At 43.0% G+C, this 27140-nt stretch overlaps 1 protein-coding gene across 1 annotated transcript in view; it reads left to right on the forward strand.

Moving 5' to 3' along the window:
• The window catches only part of SNX16 (sorting nexin 16), a 35763-nt gene that overhangs the window by 3090 nt on the left and 5533 nt on the right, over window positions 1–27140 (forward strand). Inside the window, exons 3-6 of the mRNA XM_055128457.1 lie at window positions 6581–6667; window positions 12975–13123; window positions 23640–23709; window positions 25974–26110. Coding sequence (XP_054984432.1) covers window positions 6581–6667; window positions 12975–13123; window positions 23640–23709; window positions 25974–26110 — 443 coding nt within the window. The remainder of the gene's footprint in view (window positions 1–6580; window positions 6668–12974; window positions 13124–23639; window positions 23710–25973; window positions 26111–27140) is intronic.

A 27140-nucleotide genomic window follows, 5' to 3' on the forward strand; every position in this document is an offset into this window, starting at 1 on the left:
CATAACTATGTTGTGAAGCATTTCGTTTTCGTCACTCAGAAAGTATAAATGTGCATTTCTATTTGGCGTCTACAAGGGGATAAGATTATTATACACTCTCACCCTGCCTTAGAGATTCCTGATGAGCAGTGCGCCTTAATGGGTGAAGTGCCAGCTCTAAGCAGTGTGCAGGGGCTCCAGTCACTCTCCATCTTCCTAGCATGTGGTTTTATTGTTGTTGTTTTGTGTTTTGGCCTTCTACTAATCCATTGGGTAGGGTGCTGTTGTGAATAGAAAAGGCATCTTTAGAAACTCAGACCCTTTTTTTGGGGGGGGGGGTGTCAGATAAATAAAGAAAATAAATTTTATAAATTTAAGATCTTTTCCCAAAAAGATCCTTCTTAGTTCATTAATCCCTCCCCTTTGCTGTTTTTGTTGCAGTGACCAGTGGGCCACTCACTGGACTATGGGGTTTCCAACTTTGGGTTGGCTGGCTGGGGCCCGCACGCCTAATTGCAGTGCTTGTACATGCACTCATCGGGCTTGCACTCTTTAGCTGTGGTGCTCGGGCTGTACTCCGGGTGTAGTGCTCTTGGCACTGGGGCTCACAGACCACAGCAGAGCCATCTGGGACTTGTGTCGTGTGTGTGACAGCAGCAGGAATGAAACGGAAGACTTTTGTCCATATTCTCTTGGGAAGAGTGTCTGTTCAAGACCTTTCTTGGTTCACTTTTCCTTTGCTAAGTCTTTTCCACTTAGTAGTCTTTGAATTTTGGGAATAAGTACTTTTTAGGACCTGTATTAGGGGGTTGTAATGTCTCACTCTGATTTGCCCTTCCACTTCCTTACTGGTTTATTTCATAAACAAAAGTTTGGTTATAATATGACCCAGTTTCTAAATTTTTCTTTTCATGCTTAGAACATATAAAAAGGTTAGTCCTGTATTTTCTTCTGAAAGAAATTTATTAGAACTGGAGCAATAAATAGGACAGCGGGTAGATCCCTTGCACGTGGATGACCCAGGTTCAATCCCCGCCATGGTCCCCTGAGCACTGTCAGATGTGGCCACAAAACAAAATATAATAACTGTAAATAAAATTTTTAAATTTTTAAATAAAATAAAAGCTTGATTATTGAACCTCACACTTAGATCTGTAAATTGTCTGGAATTGTCCAGGGTGTAAGGTCAGAGTCGAAACACTTTTTTTCCATTCCCCCCATATAGGATTAGTTCGTTAAACAGTTAGGTGCAGTTTTTTTTTTTCTTTGTTTTTCTTTTTGAGTCACACCCTGCGATGCTCAAGGGATAATCCTGGTGGTGCTTGAGAGACCATATGGGATGCTGGGAATTGAACCTGGGTCAGTAGCATGCAAGGCAAATGCCCTACCCACTGTGCTATTGCTCCAGGCCCTCAATTAGGTTTTTATGAGAAAGACTATTCTCCTTTGCATTTGCACTATTCCAGTATCAAAATTCAGGTGACCTTAAAAGTCTCAATCTGGTTTATGTCCATTTTTTTCCTCCTTTACCAGTCCCACATGGTTTTACTGATACTTTGTAGTTTGTCTTGATGCCTAATAAATCAAATACTCTAGCTTTGTTGTTGTTGTTGCTCAGCGGTTTTATTTTTTTTAATTATTCTTGGCCCTTTGTATTGAGATTATGTTATAATTATATTATGAGATTTGTATCGAGATACCAGAGATTCCCAGATTTATTTTGTCTGCCATACCCTTTCAGAGAAGAAAAAAAAAACATTTCTCCCCTTGGAAATCCACCTTTTTTAAATGAACATACAAAAATCACCCCCAAATGGCACCGAAGTGATTGTATAGCAGGTAAGGCATTTGCCTTGTATGCCAACTATTCATTCACTTTTGATTCTAGGCTCTATGGTCCCCCAAGAGCCATCAAGAGTGATTCCTAAGGGCAGAGGCATAAGTAACCCCTGAGTGCCACCAGGTGTGGCACAAAAACCAAAGCAAAACAGAAAAGCACCTCCTCAGTTGTACCCTTGGTTCCTGTCACAAACACACACACACACACACACACACACACACACACACACACACACACACACCCATTCCTGTGGCCCAAAGCAAAACAAAAAAGCACCTCAATTGTACCCTTGGTTCCTGTCACACACACACATACACACGCACACGCACACGCACACACCCATTCCTGTGGCCCAAAGCAAAACAAAAAAGCACCTCCTCAATTGTACCTCTGGTTCCTGTCACACCACACACACACACACACACACACATTCCTGTGGCCCCCAGAGATGATCCCACCCACTTTCAGAAGACTGCTATACACTAATCAAGAACTAAAGCCTTTACCATAGTGAGTCTGGCCCTATGTATCTAATTTGTTCACTCAAAATTGTCTCTTTTAATAATGTTTTGTAGTTTTCAGTACAGAGGTTTTACATCTTTTAACTAGATTTATTTCTCCATGTGGTTATCCTCCTAATAGTTTTGAAATCTTTCTGATTTTTCTCTTTGGTTACTGTTAGTTCATCTATTTTGGTCTTGTGTATTAATGTTTATGTATGATAGCAACCCAAATCTATTTATAAGTTAAAGTATTTCTTTCTTTTGGATTTTCTGGAAGTAAAGTTTTTGTATTTACTCCAATATTTTATGCTGTAAATTTGTGAAATGATAAAGGGAATCTCAAGGGGGGAAAATGCTTGAGGTACCTGTTATAGTCTAGGTTCTGTTCCTGGTGATTATGGTCCAGCAGCTCAGATGAATGAAAGAAGAGAGTCAGTAATTTCAAGAGTAGTATTTCACATGATAGTGTTACAAAGGGAGAAAAGTGAGAATCTAAAATTGTGGTTTAATTGACCTTCTTAGCCCTGGCCTCACAGAAAAGCTGTGTAGTTCTGAAAGAGAGTGGAAACCATAAGAGCATTTTGAGAAGATGCTTTCCAGACAGATGAAAGACTGCAGAGACCTTATGAATGACAGCGGCATCAGTGAGAGTGACGTGGGACCTGAGATAACGAGTGAAGTCCAAGGGCTAAGTAGCTTGCATAGACTGTTGCAAAGGCTTTAGATTTTAACTCTGTATTAGATGGGAATCTTCTAAAACACTTTTAGAAAGTTCATACTGACTCTGACGGTGTCGAGAGTAACGTTTGTTGGACAACAGTAGACAGGGGTGGCAGGTTCTTTTTTTTTTTTTTTTTCTCTTTGGGTCACACCCGGCAATGCACAGGGGTCATACCTGGCTCATGCACTCAGGAATTACCCCTGGCGGTGCTCAGGGGACCATATGGGATGCTGGGATTCGAACCCGGGTCGGCCGCATGCAAGGCAAACGCCCTCCCCGCTGTGCTATCATATCACTCCAGCCCCAGGGGTGGCAGGTTCTTGAAGCATCCCCCAGAGATGTGTGATGGCAGACTGGGGTAGGGTGACGACTAAGAGAGGAAGTTCAGGGTCTGTTTTGAGGATAGTGCTAGTACTGTGGAAGGGGGAGAAGGAAATTAAAAGGGGTTCCCAGGTTGGGGCCTGAACAAGGAGAGCAAGGAAGGAGATTGCCGTTCAGTTAGGCGTGGGGGGTAGGAACAGTGTTTGTTTTCAGGCATAGCTGTCGAGATGTTTATTAAATATCACCCCATCGGGCCACCGAGGTAGTCCAGGTGGGCAGGTCCATGCCTTGCTTGGGACCAGGTGGCTGACCGTGGTTCCACTCCCTGCACGGGTGTGTCCCCCAGTGCTGTCTGGAGTCAAGAATGACCACAGAACCGGGAGTAGCCCCTGAGCAGCCGCCACCCAGACACACACACATTAAGAAACAGACAACAAAAAAGAATATAGCGGATGTGTTAGTGGGAGAGATGTTAGATGTTAGTGGGCGCATGCATGTGCCTATGTGTGTTGTGCACGGTGATGGAGGTACCGTGCATCTTTTAGGGAGAGGTTCAAGCTGAGATAGAAGCCTGGGAGTCTTAGCATTGTAATAAAGACATTCCCTCACCGTATTTGATGTTTTGTTGGTTTGTGGGTTTTTTTGGCCTTTTGAGTCACACCCAGTGATGCTCACAGGTTACTCCTGACTCTGCACTCAGGAATTACTCCTGGTGGTGCTCAGGACCTTATGGGATGCTGGGAATCAAACCCGGGTTGGCCGCGTGCAAGGCAAATGCCTGCCCACTGTACCTATCGCTCCAGCCCCTGATATTAGGCCTGGGTGGTGAGGTCTCAGAATCAAATCTTGGAAAGTGATTGAAATCAAGTGCCTAGGATGGAGTCCTTAGTAGGGGCGGGAAGGAGACACAGGAGGAGCTTGTTGTGTTGGAATGTTTTGCGGCCTGCTCTGGGTACCGGCCACACAGCATTTCACTTTGAAAATCCAGTAACTTACGTACTTCGGATTTGTGCACCTTTATTGTTTTTATTATTTTATTAGTATCTTTATTATTCAGTGTGTTTTATGCATATGACATCATTTACTTGGCAGTATTAAGACAAGGAGTCCATAAAAAGTACATAAGAGAATATACTAAGTTTCAAACAGAGCACAGACAGTTCAGTGCTGTTAGGGATGCTTGGTAATGTGCCGGACGTTTTCATTGAAAGCAGAATTTAAACAGATAGACGGGAGAGCTTTCTAGAAAAAGCCGAAATATAAAATTCTATGCTTCAGGGGCTGGAGCGATAGCACAGCGGGTAGGGCGTTTGCCTTGCACGTGGCCAACCCAGGTTCGATTCCCAGCATCCCATATGGTCCCCTGAGCACCGCCAGGAGTAATTCCTGAGTGCAAAGCCAGGAGTAACCCCTGTGCATCGCCGGGTGTGACCTAAAAAGCAAAAAAAAAAAAAAAAAAATTCTATGCTTCATCTTTTCTAAAGAAACAGGAGTATCTAGAGGCCACTATGGAGTATGATTTAATTACAAGGGTGGGGCATTTTTTTAAAAAAAATAGGAAAATTAAAATACACATTACATGTAAATAATCCAGAGTGCTTTTTGTCATGCATCACTTATTCATACTCAAATGACTGAAGTTGACTAACCCCTTTTGTTTGAATTGGTGACTCTAGGCATGTAAATATTTCCTTTGTGTCTCTTTTGAGAGTGCACTGGGCTTTGTGGACACTCAATATCCACATTATCATACTCTCCTTTGTATGTTACAAAGATGAATCTCTTGTTTTCCACATTCGAACAACCTCACTGTTGTCCCTCTTAAGGACTTAAAGAGCATTCTGATTTAAGGAGCACTCTTAAGGCAGCCGGTGAGAATCATCTGGTGTGTGAATAGTAGGTTGTCTCTAGATGCAGGGGAACTCTGATGTCACACAAATGTGAATTAATGTTTGTCATTTTTAATTTTTAGTAGCCATGTCAAAAATCGGCCAGAACAAACGGGTACAATTATATGAGTAAAATATTTTTAACTTAAGGTATTCCCAAAAGATTTCCATGTGTGATGACTAAAACAATTTTAATCAAGTACTTTTAGCTGTTGTATATTGTCTTTAAAGTCAGCGTGTATTTCATACTCACAGCACACCTTCATTTGGGCTAACCATAGTTGAAGTGTTCAGTCGCCTTCAGTAGCTAGAGGGCAACTCTAGAACTGCAGTTTCTACTGTGCAGTACAAAGATACTCTCTTCAAAGGGACTTTTATTAATTTAATGTACTTTGTCCGCACTGTGCATTTAGCTTGGCCCAAAATACCGTACTAAAACTGTCAGATATTTGAACTTAGAACTGACTCTCTGTTCTAAGTAGAACTTCCTCATAATTAGCTCTAAAATTATTTTTTAATAGAACCAAGTTTTTTCTTATATACTTCTATAATATATTTTTATAATATAATTTAAGGACTGGAGCGATAGCACAGCAGGTAGGGCGTTTGCCTTGAACATGGCTGACCCGGGTTCAATTCCTCTGTTTCTCTCAGAGAGCCTGGCAAGCTTACCGAGAGGATCCCGCCCTCACAGAAGAGCCTGGCAAGCTACCCGTGGCATATTGGATATGCCAAAAACAGTAACAACAAGTCTCACAACGGAGACGTTACTAGTGCCCGCTCAAGCAAATTGATGAATAGGACCACAGTGCTACAGTGCAATATACTTTTATAGTATACTTTATAATATAGCTTCAAGATTTCTAGTCAATAGCCAAAGATAATTGTGGGTAACTATAAAGAAATAAACGTACATGGACATTTTTCAGTTTGTATTTCAGCTTTGAATATTTTAACAGATTATTTGGAAACTTCCATAGTTGTTGATTTTGAAAATTATCTTATAAAACAAAAATAACTATCTTGAATCTTTGAAGACCATAATTTATTTTTTCATCGGTCTTAAAATATGCTGGCTTATATTTTGGAAGCTTCCGAGTAAATTTATTAGTGTGCACAGAAAAAAAGATTTTGTCTCGATTTTGTCATATGTATATTTCTTAAGAAGAAGGTAATACTTTTGGTACCTACATTGTCTGCCTGAATGTTCGGTTGTCAACATAATTTCTAATATTGTTTTATGTAATAATGACTATGATCTGGTTTGTGAAGTAAAAGTTTTTAAACTGATTTATTTGTATTTTTAAATACTTTTCTCTCTGAATAGGTTTATAAAATACTCGTAAGGAGAACACCTGAGGAAAGCTGGGTAGTTTTCAGGAGATACACCGACTTCTCTAGACTTAACGACAAAGTAAGTGATTCAGTAATTTAAAAGTAACTTTCAAATGTGATGTGCATTTGCTCTTTGTGGAAAGTGAGTCGCTCTTTTTATTTACTTGCTTTGTTTTATTAGAAGCGTGGGGACTTCTAACCCCAAACAGTGTCTCTGGTTCCCTCCCGCTACGGCATCCCGGGGTCTTGAGTGCGTCCTGATTGTTCTCTGTCATTCAAGCCCCAGCCACACAGTAATTATGTTTGGTATAAAATATGAGAATCTTAAAATTGTTAACAGGAGTAACGAGATATAATTGTGTGAATTTGAAAGAGATGCATAAAAATGACAGGACTGAAAGAGAAGGAACAGAAAGTGTTTTCAACAAATGGTATTAGTGTCAAAGTACCACAAACTTTGCAGCTTTCAGCACTGTAGCGCACTGTAGCACTGTCATCCCGTCGCTCATCAGTTTGCTCGAGCAGGCACCAGTGGTGTCTCCATTGTGAGACTTGTTATTACTGTTTTTGGCATATCGAATACGCCACGGGTAGCTTGCCAGGCTCTGCCGTGTGGGCGGGATACTCTCGGTAACTTGCCGGGCTCTCCAAGAGGGCTGGAGGAATCAAACCCGGGTCGGCCACGTGCAAGGCAAACGCCCTACCCGCTGTGCTGTCGCTCCAGCAGCTGCCAGCACACCTGCTTATTACCTAGTGTTTTGTGTGGGCTCAGCTGGATTTGCCACCACGTGTCACACAAGATCAAAATCAAAGCTGTTGGTTCTACTGGACTCTTGAATCTGGACCCTGTGAGGAGGAATCTGCTTCCAGGGCTGCAGGCCGACTTCAGCTTCTTGCCGTCGTAGGGCCAAGGTTCCCATTTCCTTACTGGCTGCCAGCCAGCAATTGTCCCAGCTCCCAGCTGGCTCAAGTCCTTGCCTATGGTCCCAGCGTCTTCAGAGGCAGTGACAGCAGGCCAGGTCATTTCTCCGTTTTGTTTTGAATCCCTCAGACTTTCTTTTCTGCCACAGGGCAGGAAAAACTGCTCCTGAAAGTTTTATTTTTAACTGCTTCTGAAAGGTGATAAGATTAAGCTCACCCAGATAATCTTCCCGTCTTAAGGTCAGCTGTGAGAAACCTAATTATATTTGCAAAAATTCCATTTGCTATCTAGCAACTAAATCACAAAGTTCATACCAGGAGCAAAGGTAATGAATTTTTGTCGAATTTCCCGGGGAGGGTAATAAAATTTTAGTATATAAGACCTTTAAAATAAATTTTAAAAGTAAACCTAAAAGTAGAGGATACAGCAAACAATATAAATAGAGTAATCCACAGAATACAAATTCCAGGTAGGTTTATACAACGTTGAAACCATAACTCCAAGAAAATAAAATTAGAAACTTTTCTCTATTGAGTTGACTTATGCGTTATTACACTCCATTGAAATTCTGAGGCTTCCCAGAGAACCCCCTCAAGCTCTGCTTCAGTTTAACCCAGTCAGATTTGGGAGCTTTATTTTACATCAGCCTTCGCTTCCCTTCTCATTTTCCCATGGTTTAAATTGGCATGCTCTAATGAAAGTATTTGTTGTGGGAAATCCCATCTGTGTGACTTCACAATCCCCTGACTGCTGAGACGTTTCTGCCATTCTGAAAACAGTCAAAACTAGTTTGAGTAAAAGGTAAAATACTAAAAGCTAAATAGGAACTGTTTTATCCTTTACTAAAAGGTATGTAAAACTGACAGGGATATGATCCTAACTTTAGTGAGTGTGTATTATCCGCTCTACACAATTAGTCTAAAATTTACCTTTGCAGGGCCAGAGAGAAAGTATAGCAGGTAGGGTATTTGCCTTGCATGTGGCCAACCCAGGTTCAATCTGTAGCATCCCATATGTTCCCCTAAGTGCAGAGCCTGGAGTAACCCTGGCAATGACAGTGTAACAATAATTTTTATAGGTTCGTTTCCTTCTATTATATTGTATACTTGATCAGCACATTTAATTTGTTAAGTTCTTTGTTCGGGGAAATAGTTTTGAGCTGCTTTATTAATCATTCTTTTTATGTTCTTGGTTCTTTTTCTAACTTCTCATCGCATTTTAAGATCTTGTGGGGTGGTGGAAGGTTGGTTTTCAGGTTCAGCGCCGTGATTTCCAGCCTGGTTAGTAGCATTTCAGCCTCTCGGGTGCCAGCTCCACACCCCCTGTCCAAGGCCAGACAGCATCCCTCTGGCTGTGTCCTAGCGTCCTTCCCCTCCCCCTCCCGGTCCCCGCCAGACCCCTTTGGGAAACTCAGTTCTGTGGGCCTACTCTCATTGGCTATTAGCTTTGGCCATTTTTAAATTGCTTGCTCTGTTTCTTTATATTCCACGTATTTTTAAAAATCCTATGCACTTGTCCCTTCACTGAGCATACTGCCTTATGACTTCATCTGTATCACAGCTCCTTGCAGGATTTTATGTAATCGACCTTTAAGACTAGTTCCTCACTGTGAGTGAGATTTGTTAGGTTTTCTGTGGGCATCTTCCCCATTCACTGAGTGCCCCCCTCTTTTGATGCCCCTTTCTTCTATCTTGAAGTAGTGTCTTTTAATCCATTAAGCAGAGATGGCTTTGGCATATTTCTGTCTTCTTATCTTTCTGTTGTCTTTGGCTTTATCTCTGTCTTCCATGATAAAGAGCCTCCCGTGGGTGCAAATTCTTGGCTGAGGCTCATGTTGGCTTCTTACCTTTTAGTTTGGGGCGGAGGAGTGTCTCACCCAGCAGTGCTCAGGGCTTCCTCTGCTCAGAGAATACTCCTGGCGGGACCAGGGAGACCATCGGGGGTGCCAGAGAGCAAACCTGTGTTGGCCACTTGCAAAGCAAACGTCCTGCACACCGTGTCTCTCTCTCTCTCTCTCTCTCTCTCCAGGTCTCCCCTTCTTGGTGGCGGCCACCTTTGGCGGTGCTCAGAACTTGGTCCGACTCTGTGCTCAGGGATCATGCCTGGCAGCACCCGGGCACATACTCAGTTCTGGGGGTTGAACCCAGTCACCCGCAGTGCTGTCTCCTGCCCCTTACATTAATGAACTTCGTAGCTTTCCTGAAAGGCGACCAGAGAGGGACCGTTTTGGGCGACCTCCTGATGATGGCCTCTGCATGCCATTTCTCTTGTGCTCATTGAACTCTTCTGAAAGCATTTTTCTGAGTTCCTGCCTGGTAATGCCAGTTTCTGAGCAATTTGAGGTTTTTGCAATGTAAACTTGGTATTGATTTTCCTGTGCTTGAGTATTTTCTTCGCTTTTCTAAGTCAGTCATCACTCTACATTCATAGTTTCCAGAGGTTTCATTTTTTCCTCGTCACTGCAGTGGAGCTTCATAAAGAAGTGTGCTCAGGTATCCATCCTAACCCCAAAAACATGTACATTACTTTTTTGAAGTTTTGTTTATAGAAATAGTTATTGGAAGCTGGAGTGATAGCACAACGAGTAGGGCATTTATTTGCCTTGCACGCGGCCAACCCGGGTTTGATTCCCAGAATCCCATATGCTCCCCCAAGCACCACCAGAAGTAATTCCTGAGTACAGAGCCAGGAGTAACCCCTGTGCATCTCCAGGTGTGACCCAAAAAGCAAAAAAAAGAAAGAAAGAAATACAGTTATTAAGATGTCATTCTCCCAGGAATTGCATTGATTTAATGAAATACAAAAATTAGCATTTATTAAAGTTGTTTCAAGCTACCATATGTTCTCCAATTTGTGCTTTTTGTTCAAAAATAATTGAGAAAACACCCAGAAGATAAAGACTTAGTGAGAATTCGGTGCAAGACAACGCACTCTTCTGAGGATAATTTTTTAATGGTTAAAAAAAAAAAAACTAGTCATACATTTAAATTATTAAAAGATTTAAGGCTGCTTTATTCTTGCCTCTCATGCAGCCAGCCATGGATCAATATCTGTATCACTTTATAATTCCCTTGAGCACTTTCCGGAGTGAGCCCTGAGCACAGAAACAACTTAGCTCTTGAGCACTGCTAAATATGGCCTGAACCAACACTATCCTCTGCTTTAATCCCCCCCAAAAAATAACCTTTTACAGGTGAAATACATTTTAACTTCTTCTAGGCTACTACTATTTTATTTTCATTCCAAACACATTTATAAAACTAACAAACCAAAAATGTCTGGTCACATCTTGTTGCCTCAAACCAGAGTTTTCAGTTGTCCAAATGCTTTCTAATTTTTGTCTGTTATTGTTTAAATATTTATAGAAATATAGGCACAACATTATTTTTTTTATTTTTTATTTATTTATTTATATATTTTTTTTGCTTTTTGGGTCACACCTGGCGATGCACAGGGGTTACTCCTGGCTCTGCACTCATGAATTACCCCGGCGCTGCTCAGGGGATTCTATGGGATGCTGGGAATCGAACCTGGGTTGGCCGCATGCAAGGCAAACGCCCTACCCGCTGTGCTATCGTTCCGGCCCCCCAACATTATATTTTATATTTGTACTGAACAGTTAGCCTGTGAATTTCTTCCTTTGCTTCTGTGTGATACATTATATTGAAGTACAGAAATTTGATTTTATTCCTTCATTTTTCAAGCATAGATGATTGACTGCTTGGTTTTTTGTTTGCTTGATTTTTGTTTGGTTTGGTTTTTAATTGAATCACCATGAGATACAGTTACAAGCTTTCATGTTTGAGTTTCAGTCAGACAGTGATCAAACACCCATCCCTCCACCAGTGCACATTCTCCACCACCAGTTTCCCCACTATCCCCCCGACCTTCCCAACCCTTCCCATGCCTCTGTGACAAAAAATTTCCCCCGTACTCTCTCTCGACTTTGGGGCATTATGGTTTGCAACATAGATACTGAGAGGCCATCACATTTGGTCCTTTATCTACTTTCAGCACGCATCTCCCATCCTGAACAATCCCTCCAACCATCATTGGCTTCGTGATCCATTCTGTATCCCAGCTGCCTTCTCCCCCAGCTCATGAGACAGGCTTCCCACTATGGGGCAGTATTCCTGGCCCTTGTGTCTACTGTCCTTGAGTGTCAGTCTCATATTATGTACTTTTATATCCCACAAATGAGTGCAGTCCTTCTATGTCTGTCCCTCTCTTTCTGATTCATTTCACTTAGCATGATACTCTCCATGACCACCCACTTATAAGCAAATTTCATAATTTTATCTTTCCTAACAGTTGCATAAGTATTCCGTTGTGTAGATGTACGAACGTTTCTTTAACCAGTCATCTGTTCTCAGGCACTCAAGTTGTTTCCAGATTCTGGGATGATTGACTACTTGTAATATAGAGGGTATTGTTGGAGATGCAGCTATAAGCAGCCTTCTAGTTTAGAAGGTTGGGGGGGGAAATCTTCCATCAAAGGGTTTCTAGCTCTTGCCTTGATCCGCCTACATAGGCTTGACCCCCAGCCCTGCTCGGACCCTCTGAGCCCCCCAAGCAGTGTGTGCTCTAAGCACCACAGGAGGTTTCCCAGGAAAGAGTGTAAAATTCCAACAAAATATTCAAAGTGGGTCATAAACCAAAATGTAAAGACTAAAATAGTAAGCTGCTAGGAAAACTCACAGAAGAAAATATTTCAATTTTGGATGAACAGACTTTTTTTAGATGCTTTCTTAAAAATCATAACCTCCGAAGGAAAAAGATGGATGAATTGTATCGGGTTCAAAGCTTATGCTTTTTTAAGACTACTGACAAATCAGGCCATAGTCTAGGAGAAAATACTTGTTTTATACACACACATGTAGTTCAGAAAGGCATTTTATCTAGATCTCTTACAACATAATAATAAAGACAATAAAATTTCTTAAACTGAGTCAAAACATTTTAATAGCTTGCCAGGCTCTGCCGTGCATTTTTTTATATATGTATATGTATATATATTTATATTATATATATATATATTTTTTTTTTTGGATGGGGCAGCCACACCCAGTGGTGGCCAGGGCCTATTCCTAACTCTGTGTAAGGGTTACGCCAGGGGCCACATGCGGTCAGCTGTGTGCCAGACAAGCTCCTTACTTCCTCCTACGACCTCGTGTTATCTCTCAGGGCCCAGAAATGCTGATGATTAAACCTCAGTTAACTGATAGCACATAGCCAGTGAGAATAGCCAGCATTGGAAATAGCCTGCCAAGGATTGGCAAGGATATGGAATAGCCATAACTACTGTGCTGCAAAATCACTAGAAATCAAAGAAACAAGGTGTTAAAAAAAATTAGCTGAATCTGATTTGAATTTAACCTTATTTCATGAGTAATTTCAACATAGTCAACAAGTCTGTACTTTGTCGTTGATGTAATTAAATTGAAACTTGTGTTTTGTTTTTCAGTTAAAAGATATGTTTCCAGGCTTTCGATTAGCGCTTCCACCAAAACGCTGGTTTAAAGATAATTACAACGCCGACTTTTTAGAAGATAGACAATTAGGATTACAAGCGTTTCTTCAAAATTTAATAGCTCATAAGGACATTGCTAACTGGTATGTAACAAATTGAATTACGAGATTGTGAATGCATTATAGCAACTGATTTAAGCTAAAGAATAATAAATCGTGGCTATTCAATCACAGAAATACTGGGTTCAGGTATATTATGTATTTGTCCTCTAAAGATGGTAGTATTTTCTTGCCTCTGAAAAAAAAATTAGGACTTTACTTGGCATTTTGGTTTTTATTAATACTTGTTAGAAATCAGGAAGATTTGCTTTTCTCATGCCATAATGTCATACATTTAGGGAGTGCAGTAAAAAAAAAAAAAACTTGAAATAAGCTCTGTCACAATAAGACGATAGATACCCATTGTCTTCTTTGGGATCATTTTCAGTACTTCTTAAAGAAATTAGACTTTCTTTTGAACAAAGTACAGGATATTTGAAATGCCATTTGGTAGTACACAGGAACTCAGAGAAGCAGAAGATTAGTACTGTCGGTGGTGGCCGAGCAGGGCGGGTGGTGGGATTTGGGTAACTCACCTAAGACCGGGGCATGGGAGGGTGGGCACACACTGGCTGTGTCAGAGGGTCCGTATGAGGTGGTGGCGTTTGAACCCGGCTCCGGGCTGCATCCTCAGGCAAGTGCCTTAACCTTTGTATTAATTCTCTATGTGGAGGTGGGGTTTGGGAGCATTGAGTACTGGACTTAAATTACGGGTTCAAAGAAGTTATTATCGGGGGCAGAGTGATAGCACAGCGGGTAGGGCGTTTGCCTTGCATGGGGCCGACCTGGGTTCCATCCCTGGCATCCCATATGGTCCCCCGAGCACCGCCAGGAGTAATTCCTGAGCATTGCCGGTGTGACCCAAAAAAAAAAAAAAATGAAGAAGTTATTATCACAAATGATTAGACAATCTGAAAATTCTAAGTTTGTCAAACAGACACTTAGGAATTGATGATCAGTTTGACGTGATACCTTTCCTACACCTTTTTTCTATTATTATTTTTGTCTTCTCAGAGTTCTGTTCCTTCTCCGAGGTAAATGCCTAATTATCGAAGTGTAACAGACTGAATTTTAGCAGTTATTATGCCATCACTATTAATACTTCTTTTGTACTACTGTTCTGTATTTTAAATATTTTTATAGTCTAAATTAAAATAGTTTTGGCTCATAAGGTAATTCACCAAACAAAAGCTATTTTTGGTTCCAAAAATGTAGGCGTAAAGTGAAATAACAGTTCTTTTATTTTTATAATCCAAAAGAAAAAACAAAGTCCTATTCCTCCAAAGGAGAAAACAGAGCTCTTTTCTATCAAAACATAAAACTTTTCAAAAAATCTCTGATTTGGGCTGGAGCAGTAGCACAGTGGGTAGGGCATTTGCCTTGCACAAGGCCAATCCCGGTTGATTCCCAGCATCCTATATGGTCCCCTGAGTACCACCAGGAGTAATTCCTGAGTGCAGAGCCAGGAGTAACCCCTGTGTATCACTGGGTGTGACCCAAAAAATAAAAAAATCTCTAATTTAAGATAGCACTTTGGAATATGTCTATTAGTTGAGAAGTTGCTGTCTTTATTTGGCCAAATAATTATATTAAGTTTAAGTTTCATATTTTTTTTGACTGTCCTCGGCACCTCTGGCACAGTTCTTTCTTTCTTTCTTTTTTTTTTTTTTTTTTTTGCTTTTTGGGTCACACCTGGCGATGCACAGGGGTTACTCCTGCCTTTGCACTCAGGAATTCCTTTGCACTCAGGAATTCCCTGGCAGTGCTCAGGGAACCACATGGGATGCTGGGAATCGAACCTGGGTCGGCCTCGTGCAAGGCAAATGCCCTACCCGCTGTGCTATTGCTCCAGTCCTGACACAGTTATTTCTTAATTTCATGTTTGCTAAGAGCTTGCCATTTTACAAATGACATCTTTTCCTATTGCGATATTTCTAGCTGTAACAAAGTAGAAAGGGAAGACAATAAGAACTGGGAAAGGATATTATGATGTTAGTTTGAATATTTTAAGAGAGTATTAGTTTCCAGTACATTTGAAAGTACAAAGTAAGACGAATGTTCTATAATAAAAGTTGTTTTCTTTTTGATAAATACATTTAACTCTGTGTTAAAGTTTTGCAATTACGTGAAAGCACTTTAGTTCTTTTTCTTAGTTGAGAGAAAGAGAATAGGATGGAGGTGCAACCCCAAAAAATACAATAGATAAAGTTCGATCTTTTTCAGTAGAGGAGCAGGGAGAGAGCTTTTGACTTTGAGGGTGTTAGAGGAAGATTATTTGAGATTGCTAGATTTTAGGAATAAGTGGTAATTCTGCTGGCAGAGAGAAGGAAGGAAATTACCAGATAAGAGAGAACGCAATTTCTAGATGACTGTATCACTATCGTTGCTCATCGATTTGCTCAAGCGGGCACCTGTAACGTCTCCATTGTGAGACTTGTTACTGTTTTTGGCATATTGAATACGCCACAGGTAACTTGCCGGGCTACTCTCAGTAGCTTGCCGGGCTCCCGAGAGGGGCGGAGGAATCGAACCCGAGTCAGCCGCATGCCCGAAATTTCAGGATGCCAACACTAAAAAAGCATACCAAGAATGGCATTGTAACTTAATTTGCCAATGTGAAAATACATGTAACAATGGAAAGAGTCGGGAGTTATCTTACCTCACAGACTCTGTTACAGTTAAACTGTGCTGTGATGCTTGATGCTTTCGTGGGCTGCTTTGAAGTTGTTATGTCATTAGAATGACAACAAATGTTTTACTATTTATTTTCTCTTTGGGGAGGGGACCCGCCCAGCAGTGCTCAGAGGCTGCTGTGCTCAAGGGCTGCTCTTGGGGGTCAGTGTGGGGTGGGGGCTTCGGGCGCCAGATGAAAGGGCTGGCCGCACGCAAGGCAGTGCCTTTCCCTCTGCCATCCCCCCCCCCCGCCCTTTGACTATTTATTTTCCAAAGTACTTATGTATGGATCTCGATATGCCCACATCTTCCCCCTTTAAAAAACAGGGGTTAAAATTATAAATTTTTCCTCGTGTTGCTATGCCTCTGCCCTGTTTTTAATGACTTGTTTTTAATTCGAGTTCCCTCACAGCCACCAGCCTGCTGCATGGAGATATGGACTAACAACTCCTGGGATTTCTTTTTTCTTTTTTTTTTTCCCCTTTCTTTCTGGCAGGGCTCACTCCCGGCTCTGCGCTCAGGAATTGCTCCTGGCAGGGCCTGGGGGACCCTATGGGGTGTCAGGATTGAGCCCAGGCTGGAGGCTGGCGAGGCAGACGCCCTCCCTGCTGGACGGTCGCTCCGGCCCATAGGATTTCTTTCTGTCATATGTGCCTGAAATACAGTTTACAGGAGGAAACAGTAGAAATGAGAATACTCATTTTTTAGTTTTTTTAATGTGCAGGGGGGGTCACAATAGCCATCTTCGCTTATGGGCGAAGGATAAAATCAATTGGCATTTGACTTCTTTGATGCTTCATTGTAAAGTTTTCTTAATGAAGGAATTTGTTGAACATAAATATTTTTTTCTTTTTTTTTCTTTCTTTTTGGGTCACACCTGGCAATGCTCAGGGGTTGCTCCTGGCTCTGCACTCAGGAATCACCCCTGGCAGTGCTCCGGGGACCATATGGGATGCTGGGAATCAAACCCGGTTCGGCCGCTTGCAAGGCAAACGCTCCAGCCCCTAACGTAAATATTTTGTTTCTAAACAATGAGAGACAAGCAGGTGGGCTGAGAATGAACCGAGCTGTCTGTCGAGCTGCCGGAGAGGCTGGTGCGTCTCTCTGTGAAGCAAATGGGGCGTTGGGTAGATGTGTCACAAGTCGCTTCAGACTGGCAGAGATCGATACTTTAGAAACATCTCCGCACACCCCTCTACCTTCTCTGTCTCGCGCTTCTCCAGTCGGGTTTGTTTCTGAGCTGCTCTGGGCGTGCGGGGAGTGCTCATGCTGCTGGGCGAGAAGTGCTCGTGGTGCTGGGCAGGGAGAGTGCTCGTGGTGCTGGGTGGGGAGTGCTCGTGGTGCTGGGCCGGGGGTGCTCGTGGTGCTGGGCGGGGAGTGCTCGTGGTGCTGGGCGGGGAGTGCTCGTGGTGCTGGGCGGGGAGTGCTCGTGGTGCTGGGCAGGGAGAGTGCTCGTGTGCTGGGCGGGGAGTGCTCGTGGTGCTGGGCGGGGAGTGCTCGTGGTGCTGGGCAGGGAGAGTGCTCGTGGTGCTGGGTGGGGAGTGCTCATGGTGCTGGGCGGGGAGTGCTCGTGGTGCTGGGCGGGGAGTGCTCGTGGTGCTGGGCGGGGAGTGCTCGTGGTGCTGGGCCGGGGGTGCTCGTGGTGCTGGGCAGGGAGAGTGCTCGTGTGCTGGGCGGGGAGTGCTCGTGGTGCTGGGCGGGGAGTGCTCGTGGTGCTGGGCGGGGAGTGCTCGTGGTGCTGGGCAGGGAGTGCTCGTGGTGCTGGGCGGGGAGTGCTCGTGGTGCTGGGCCGGGGGTGCTCGTGGTGCTGGGCAGGGAGAGTGCTCGTGTGCTGGGCGGGGAGTGCTCGTGGTGCTGGGCGGGGAGTGCTCGTGGTGCTGGGCGGGGAGTGCTCGTGGTGCTGGGCCGGGGGTGCTCGTGGTGCTGGGCAGGGAGAGTGCTCGTGTGCTGGGCGGGGAGTGCTCGTGGTGCTGGGCGGGGAGTGCTCGTGGTGCTGGGCGGGGAGTGCTCGTGGTGCTGGGCAGGGAGAGTGCTCGTGTGCTGGGCGGGGAGTGCTCGTGCTGCTGGGCGGGGAGTGCTCGTGCTGCTGGGCCGCAGCTGCGGAGCTCGGCCTCTCGCGCTTCTCCAGCCTGGAGCCCCTGCTCTCTGCAGGGAAGGGCCGCTTTGGAGTCAAAGTCCTCGCTCAGGTTTGCAGAGTGGTTCGCACTCGAGTCCTCTCCTGGAGCGAGTAAGCGTGCTCCTCCTGTCTCCTTCCCCTTTCCCTGGTTCGTGCCTGTCGGCAACAGAAAGGGCTTTGTCCGAAACCACCCCCTCCGTGGTAGCCTTGGTTGTTATTGCCGGGTTAAAGCAGAACAGGGTCTGTGCTTTCACAGCTGGCACTGGGTCTCTTTAAAGCTGGGCACGTTACCGTATCTCCCAGAGTATATGGGACATTGACATGGCAGAGAGAGAGAGAGGCAGAGAGAGAGGAAAGAGAGAGAGAGAGAGGAGAGAGAGGGAACCAGAGAGGCAGAAAGAGTCAGAGAGAGAAAGAGGAGAGAGAGGCACACACAGAGAGAGAGAGGATAGAGAGAGGCAGAGAGAGAAAGAGGAGAGAGAGGCACACAGAGAGAGAGAGAGGATAGAGAGAGGCAGAGAGAGAAAGAGGAGAGAGAGGCACACAGAGAGAGAGAGAGGATAGAGAGAGGCAGAGAGAGAAAGGAGAGAGAGGGAAGCAGAGAGAGAGAGGAGAGAGAGAGAGGCAGAGAGAGAAAGGAGAGAGAGGGAAGCAGAGAGAGAGAGGAGAGAGAGAGAGAGAGAGAGAGAGAGACTGAAGTCTGGATCTCAGAATACTTAAGATTCCCTCTCAGACTGGCCTGGGAGGGCGAGGGGAGGCCCTTGCCTTGCACGCAGTCAGTCCAGGTTCAGGTTCAGTCTGGGCCCCGCCAGTAGCCCCCTCGCCCCGCGAGGAGTGAGCCGTAGTGTCCAGTCAGCAGTAAGCCCTGAGCACACCTTGGTATGGACCAAAACAAAAACAGAATCACTCTCTCCCCAACATTCCCAGCAGTGTTATCATTTATTTCATTTATTTTCTAAAAGGTAACACTTAGGTGCGTATGCTGCCCGAGCCCATGTGCTGCTTGCACCCACGTGGCCAAGCACATGTGTCACCCGAGCACGTGTGTCGCCCACATCTCCCCTCTTGAGAAGTGTACTTTCATCCTTTCCTGTCTAATGCTGGGGTGTCTAGGGGCTCTCTCCGCTCTTGGAGAAGCCCGAGTTCTCTCTTGAGTGCATTACACTCTCTCTCTCTCTCTCTCTCTCTCTCTCTCTCTCTCTCTCTCTCTCTCTCTCTCTCTCTCACTCTCACTCTCACACTCTCTCTTCTCTCCTCTCCTCTCTCTTCCTCCCTCCTCTTTCTCTCTTCTCTCCTTTCCACTCTCTCCTCTCTCCTCTCCTCTCTCTCTCTCCTCCTCCCTCCTCTCTCTCTTCTCTCCTTTCCTCTCTTTCTCTCCTCCCTCCTCTCCTCTCTCTCTTCTCTCCTCTCTCCTCTCTCTCCTCTCCCCTCTCCTTTCTCTCCTCTCTCCTCTCTCTCCTCTCCCCTCTCCTTTCTCTCCTCTCTTCTGTCTCTCCTCTCCCTCCTCTCTCTTTCCTCTCTCCTCTCTCCTCCTCTCTTCTCTCTCTCCTCTCTCTCCTCTCTCCTCTCTCTCATCTTTCTCTCTCTCCTCTCACCTCTTTCCTCTCTCTGTCTTTCTCTCTCCTCTCTGCTCTCTCTCTGTCTCTCTTGCTCGCTTTCTCACTCTCACACTCTCCCCCTCAAAAACCCTCCAAATAAAATCTGTTTACTTAAAAAAAAAAAAAAAGCAATGTTTAATCTTAAGTGTTGCTTCTCCAAATGTATACAGCTTGTTAAAATTCTGATCATGAACCAGCAAGTCTGAAGTCAAGAGTCCAAATTTTTAATGGGTTTTGAGTGATCTTGATAAGGCGTGTGGACATCCTTTTGAGCGTGTGCTGTGGAGAGCCAGCACGCGTCCGGAGTGAGAAGTGAGAGTCAGGCCCTATTTGTTTAGATAAGAGAGTTATGTATCATTTCATATTCTCCAATAGAAAGATGGTCGGATTTTTGAGAAAATGAGTTTTACCTTACTCTTAGAGATAGCAATCAGTGCAATTAAAAGGGAAGTTATTAAATGGAATATATTAGATTAGATTATTTCTAAGGTCACCTCTAGTTATAAAACTCAGTAATTCCTTAGTTCTTAGGCAATAATAATTAAATTTTTTAATCAGCAGTCTTCAAGGAGATTTTATTACTGCATTATTTTTTTTTAAATACGAAGATGTTATCAAGAGAGGTTGAGTCAATTCTGTATTTTTATAAAATGATGTAATTCAGTTATGAGTGTCATGCTTCGCCTCATCTCATGGGAGTCAGCATGTTACTACCTAGGTGCACCATAACTGAGGCAGTGTTTTTTTACACCTGTGGGGGGGGTATGGTTGGAAACCATTGCTCTCGTAGACCGGTGGTGTTACACTTACAGAACAGGATCATCCGCAGACTGGCTTTGGAAGACTCCACTAGTTAGATGCCTGACTTCAATATTAGTTTGGTAGAAAACTGCAGTAAAAAATGCTTTGTATTCAGGTACATGCAAACACTTCCCTAGCTAAACTATATCTCTGAGAGTTTACACGAAACTTAATTTTTTAAGCTTAGTAATGGAATAATTTTAGGCAGTTCCTTTTATATGAAAGTTCAAGCATCTGTTGAAAAGTCAGTCCTCATATTTGTGAGTTGTATGATGGTATAGTGACTGTCACTGTCACTGTCATCCCGTTGCTCATCGATTTGCTCGAGCAGGCACCAGTAACATCTCCATTGTGAGACTTATTGTTACTGTTTCTGGCATATCGAATATGCCACAGGTAGCTTGCCAGGCTCTGCCGTGCGGGCGGGATACTCTTAGTAGCTTACCAGGCTCTCCAAGAGGGACACGGAGGAATTGAACCAGGGTCCGCCACGTGCAAGGCAAATGCCCTGCCCACTGTGCTATTGCTCTAGCCCGGCATAGTAACAGTGAACAGAAATTTGTTCTGTTGCTTTCATAGCTTCGTTTTCCTAATTACATAACTCTTACAAATTCATTATTTGTAGAATATTTATGCTATGCTGATTGATCCTAATATGTTCTACACATTCCAGGAACTGTCATCTAATTATTAGTGAAACAGAATGCTTGGTAAACAGAAAATAAATAATACTATATAATGCGTTTTAGGAAGTAGCTATCTTCAAGAAACTGTGGTATCTGTAAGAGTACTCAACCCTTTTAGAGAATAGGAAAAGGGAGTTTCGACAAAGACGGTGCTATTAGTAATAAATGAGGTGAGTCATGAAGAGTAATATGATTTAGTCGATGATGGAAGAAAGGATGGTCTAGGATTAATTGCATGAGTGAAAACACAGACGCATGCAAGAAGCAGCGTGATGCTCCTGGGAGCTCACTGGATTGCCGAGTGGGAAAGGGATTTGAACTTGAGTATAGGCGGGTGCTTTCTAGTAACACTAGGAGCTTGACCTTTCCCTCTTTGACCAAGGAGGCACGTGTAGCTTTGAAGCTAGGTTTGAGATTAATGCATTTGTCTTTGATATATTCTGGGTTAGAAGAAAGAAAACCCAGCGTGGGGAGGCAGTCGAGCTCTTAGTAACTAGAGAGGTGATCAGGGTCTAGTCTGGGTCCCCACCAAGGGCCCTCTCGGCTCCCCGAGAGCTCAGCCTGGGCCCCTCGGCCTCATGCCCACCCACCCTTACCCTCAGGACTATAGGCCAGAGCTTTCTTGTTACTTTAACTAAGTGGCAAGTTCTGAAGAGAAAAACTGATAAAACATTTCTGTCTCAGGCCAGGGAGACAGTACAAAGGTTAGGGCCCTTGCCTTGCTTTTTGCTGACCCGAGGTCAGTCCCCAAACACTGAACATGGTCCCCACATACTGCCAGGTATGACCCCCTGAGCTCAGAACCAGAACACTTGGAGTGCTGCCGCCTGCAACCCCAAAATAAAATGTTTCCTAACATAAGTATCTCTAGTACTTTTATACAGTGACTTTTTGTGCAATTTTGGTATTGATGATTAATATTTTGTATTTTCAATGCATTTTTACATAGTTCTTAGTGAACTTTTTAATAGATTTTGGCCAGTGTTTTTAGGGTTGTTTTTCTTTCTCTTCTAAGTACAAAGTCAGGGGTGCAAGCATGTGGCCTAGTGACAGAGCGTTCAGCTTGCAAATGTGAGACTCAGGGTTAGATCCCCGTCACCACACAATAAAAGTAATGATAATAAATAAAACCCAGTCTCAAATAATAATCGTACCAAGGGATACTCTCGGGGTATTTTCTTTTGGATGATTCCTCTAAACTTCCCATTTTTCTTTTCATGATCTTCCTCTGTCAGTAATTATCCTGTATGACCCAAACTAAACGTGGATACCCCACCTTTATAGACAGTTAATGTAGCATATTAGCACTGTAGCACTCTCATTCTGTTGTTCATTGATTTGCTCAAGCGGGCACCAGTAACATCTCCATTGTGAGACTTGTTGTTTCTGTTTTTGGCATGTCGAATACGCCACAGGTAGCTTGCCGGGCTCTCCAAGAGGGATGGAGGAATTGAACCCCAGTCCACCACGTGCAAGGCAAATGCCCTACCTGCTGTGCTATCACTCCAGCCCTGTGCTATCATTGTAGCATATTAAGAAATCATATTCCTTATCAGAGTGGGAGACTAATACCCAGGAACTGTAGAAATAAGTACCAGGAGGTTGACCCCATGGCTTCGAGGCTGGCCTCACGTTCCGGGGAAAGGGCAACTCAGAGAAGCGATCACCAACTACATTGTAGTCGAAGGCCATGTGGGGGAAGGGAGTTGCGGGCTGAATGAGGGCGAGAGACTGAGCACAGTGGCCACTCAACACCTTTATTGCAAACCACAACAGCTAATTAGAGAGAGAGAACAGAAGGGAATGCCCTGCCACAGTGGCAGGGTGGGTTGGGGGTGAGATGGGATTGGGGAGGGTGGGAGGGACGCTGGGTTTACGGGTGGTGGAGAATGGGCACTGGTGAAGGAATGGGTTCCCGAACTTTGTATGAGGGAAGTATAAGCACAAAAGTGTATAAATCTGTAATTGTACCCTCACAGTGATTCTCTAATTAAAAATAAATAAATTATTTGAAAAAAAATCATATTCTTACCTATTTATATCTAAATTTGTCTCCATATTTGTTTTAACATGCCCTTAGAATTGTCTGTCCAAAATTGCTTAAGAGTATTTTTGTAACAAGGAACTTGGGTTATCTGCCTTCCTAACCTGGTATAATAATTCATTATTTTGTTATTTATAATCTTTAGAAATGGAATGCTAATTTTTTTTCTTGTTCTGTCTAGGAAAAGTTTTATAGTAAGTATGGTTCCAAGAATAATCTAACTTTAAAAAAATAAATACTCTTTCATTAGAAGCAGCCATTTAAGACGAGATAAATGAAGTATGAATTAGAAATTACATTAACTTATTAACTTCTAACAGGATATGAGTTTTCTGATTAGTTCAAACACATATTCTTTTGAAAAGCATTTAGGTTGGTTTCCTGTGCCAATCTGAATTATGTTTCATGTATGTAGTCAGTATAAAAATTTCATAATCTGTTAATATTGTAAGATTTTATATTTTCAATAGATTTCATGTTTGAATTTTGTATGAAAATTGCTTTTATTTTTGGTTTATCAGCAAATTCAACTTGCTTTAAACATTGCAGAGCTTCAGAGTAACTTTTGCTTTTTGCTTTTTGTCTTATAAATTTATTTATGCCCTGGCTGATGGTTTGTTTTTTCCTTTTTCCCTTTGGAAAGCCTTGCAGTGAGAGAGTTCCTTTGTCTGGATGACCCACCAGGTCCATTTGACAGCCTGGAAGAAAGCAGGGTGAGTGCTGCATATCACATGTACCACATGTAAGAGGAACCCATAATGTACTACAATGACGCCATTGTTGCTGAAATGAAGAAAATAATTAAATATCATTTCAGACTTGGTAATTTTGCACAGAAAGCTTTTAATGCTTGCGTCAAAGGTTACATTCTTTCACTGACCGCTTGTGGATTTAGTTCAGTTTAAAAATTAAATACTCAGATATGTCATATAGTCACTAACTAAAATCTTGCACTTTGTTCTCCGTATTTTTTACCACTAACCGAAAATTATTTTGAAATTTATTTTACTGCATTTAAAAGTATTATTTGGATGCTTTCTAAGCATTTGTGTGAAAAACCTACCATTAAGTTTGAAACTCTTTAGCAGTTATGTCTCGTCCACTCAGATCAAGCCTGATGCTGCTCAGATTGCATCAACTGATGTATTCAAGCCTGTTTCTGGTCGCAGCTGGGCCAGACTCACAGAGCAGAGCTTAGTACTAGTAGAATGGCTTGGAAATTATGCCTGTTCCCCCGTCCCCACCCCCACCCCAAATGTTTGGTAGTATTTAAAAGGAGCACACTTCATTGGTAGGTTTGTTATGTTTTCAGTTAAACTGCGTGAGTTCTTTGTATTAGAGGGAGTGGCAGCCTGCATGGTAACCTTTCAGTACCTGTGTTGCAAACCATGATGCCCAAAAGGAAGGAGAAGGAGAGCAAGAGAGAGAGAGAAGTGCCTGCCGTAGAGGCAGCCTGGGGGGGGGGGGGGGGGGATACTGGGGTCATTATTGTTGGGAAATGTACACTGGTGAGTATTGGAACAGTGTGTGACTGAAATCCAGTGAACAGCTTTGTAACTGTGTATCTTGGATATGTCATCTATGAGATTCCTAAATAAATTTCAGGGTGTTTTTTTTTTTTTTTTTGGTTTGAGGGCTATGCTCAGAGGTGCTTGGGGTTTATTCCTGGCTCTGCTCAGTAATCATTCCTACCAGGGATACGCCCGGTTAGCTTATCTGTGTCCTCCCAGCTGCCTCTCTGGTTTTGTTCAAGTAATACTTTCAAATGTAGTAAAATAAATTTAATTTTAATTTAATTTGATTACTTTTAAATTTAATTTAAATACTTGTAAATGCTGTAAAATAAAGTTTGAAATAATTTTCTTTTAATGATAAAAAATGTGGGAAACATGGGCTGGAGCGATAGCACAGCAGGTAGGGCGTTTGCCTTGCACGCAGCTGACCCGGGTTTGATTCCCAGCATCCCATAGGGTCCCCTGAGCACCACCAGGAGTAGTTTCTGAGTGCAGAGCCAGGAATAACCCCTGTGCATTGCCAGGTGTGACCCAAAAAGCAAAACAAAATGAATAAATAAAAATAAATATATATATATATGAAACAAAATGCAAAATTTTAGTTAATGAGTATATGACATATCTGTCATATATGACAGATTTTTAAGATTTTTAAACTGAACTAAATTCATATAGGACGAATGAAAGAAACAAAGCAGGCACTTTTATTTTTTTCTTTTTCTTTCCCTATCCTCCCCCCACACCCTCCCCCCCCACCCCCCACCCCCCCCCCCCCCCCGCACCGTTTTCAGCACTGTAGTTTACTGTGCATATCACTCACTCCACCTCCATTTAGCACCAAGTCCTGGGTCACAGTGACCACTTCCTCTGTCGCTGTAGGGGTCTCTTCCCTGATCTCCCCCAGCTCCCCCGCCCTCCCCGTGGTAAGGTTCCTCCTACTAAGGACCAATTCTGGTGCTCTTGGTTTCTGTTGCTTTGGGTTTTAGTTATTCCCTAGTGTAGTTTCTCTCTAGCCCACGTGCGAATGAGATCCTCCCGTGTCTGTCTCTCTCCCTCTGACTGTAAAGACAGACCTTCAGACCTGTGGAATAGAGTTGAAAATCCAGAGGCAGCCCCTCAGGTATATGATCAGTTGATCTTTGATGAAGCCACAAAAAATTTATAAAGTGGAGCAAGGAAAGTCTCTTCAGTAAATGATGCTGGGAAATCTGGTTGGCCACATGCAAAAAAAAAAAAAAGAAATCAAACTCAGCCGTCTTTCTGATGTCATGTGCAAAAGTCAAATCAAAAACGAATTCACTTTTGATTGGCGAGTTACACGTTCAGAAATCTTGTGCTACTGCTAAGTTTTTTGTGACTTCACGTTGAGTTTCTGGAATGCTCCACACTCAGTTTAAGAAGCTTAGGCTGTGACGAATGGTATTGTGTAAGTGATTCTGTGTCTGTGTTTCATTATTTTTAAGGCTTTTTGTGAAACTTTAGAAGAGACGAACTACCGTTTACAGAAGGAACTCCTTGAAAAACAAAAAGAAGTGGAATCGCTGAAGAAACTACTCAGCGAGAAGCAGCTTTTCTTAGACACGCTGCAGAGCAGGTTCAGGTATGTCGTGGTACTTGTATTTTTGGTCTGGCCACTTCCGCTCCCAGTCCTCTTGGCCAGTACCCTTTGTATTTTGATACGACTCAGGAAGTTGCAGTTACGCCCGGTGCACTACCTATAGACTGGAATCTTGATTATTCAGGTGACTACACATTTGGAGAATGGGAAGAAACATCAAAAAATAAGCTCTACCTGTTCAATTATTAATGTGCATTTTAATGTATTTACATGGTACATTTTAGGCCTTTTACTTAATGGGTGGAGGCCATACTTAGCAGTACTTTGCATATGAAGATTCTAGTTTGTCATCTTATCAAAATTTATTGAATCAATGTTAAAAATCATTTTTAAATTGAGATTCTACAAGCCAGAAGAGAATAGAGAGATGCAGTACAGAAACTCATCAAAACAGTCTCCTCGGGGCTGGAGTGGTAATAATGAGGGGAGGGCCTTTGCCTTGCACTCGGCCAATTGAGGTTCAGTCCCCGGCATCCCATGTGGTCCCCTGAGCCCCACCAGGAGTAATTCCTGAGTGCAGAGCCAGGAGTAAACCCTGAGCATCTCTGGGTGTGACCCAGAAAGCAGGGGGGGGGAACGAAAAAAAACCACCAAAACAAACAAAATGGACACCTCACCAAGTATATCCTGCTAGCTTGTTATTTAGATTTGAAGGAATAATAAAGAACTTCAGGGACATACAACAGCTTAGGGAATTCATAGCCCTGAAGCCAGTTTTGTAAGCATTAAAAGAGCTTCTATAAAGGTCAGGACAAACCTTCCATAAAGACCCTCACTAAACCTAAGTTGTCCTTTTTTAATCTACTAGATTAGATTAATCTCACTCACTATGAGATTAATAGTGAGCTATGGCAGGGTGGTAGTTATATCATGCCAGCTCACTATGGGACCTTTTATACCTTTTCAATAATGAGTTAATATCTATATTGACCTATGTTTGATCAGCTTTTTTTTTTTTTACAGCCAGAGATATTTTTATAATAATATTTTACTTAAATGTGGTTGGAGCCAT

This window comes from Sorex araneus, chromosome 2, assembly GCF_027595985.1.
Source record: "Sorex araneus isolate mSorAra2 chromosome 2, mSorAra2.pri, whole genome shotgun sequence".
Taxonomy (NCBI): domain Eukaryota; kingdom Metazoa; phylum Chordata; class Mammalia; order Eulipotyphla; family Soricidae; genus Sorex; species Sorex araneus.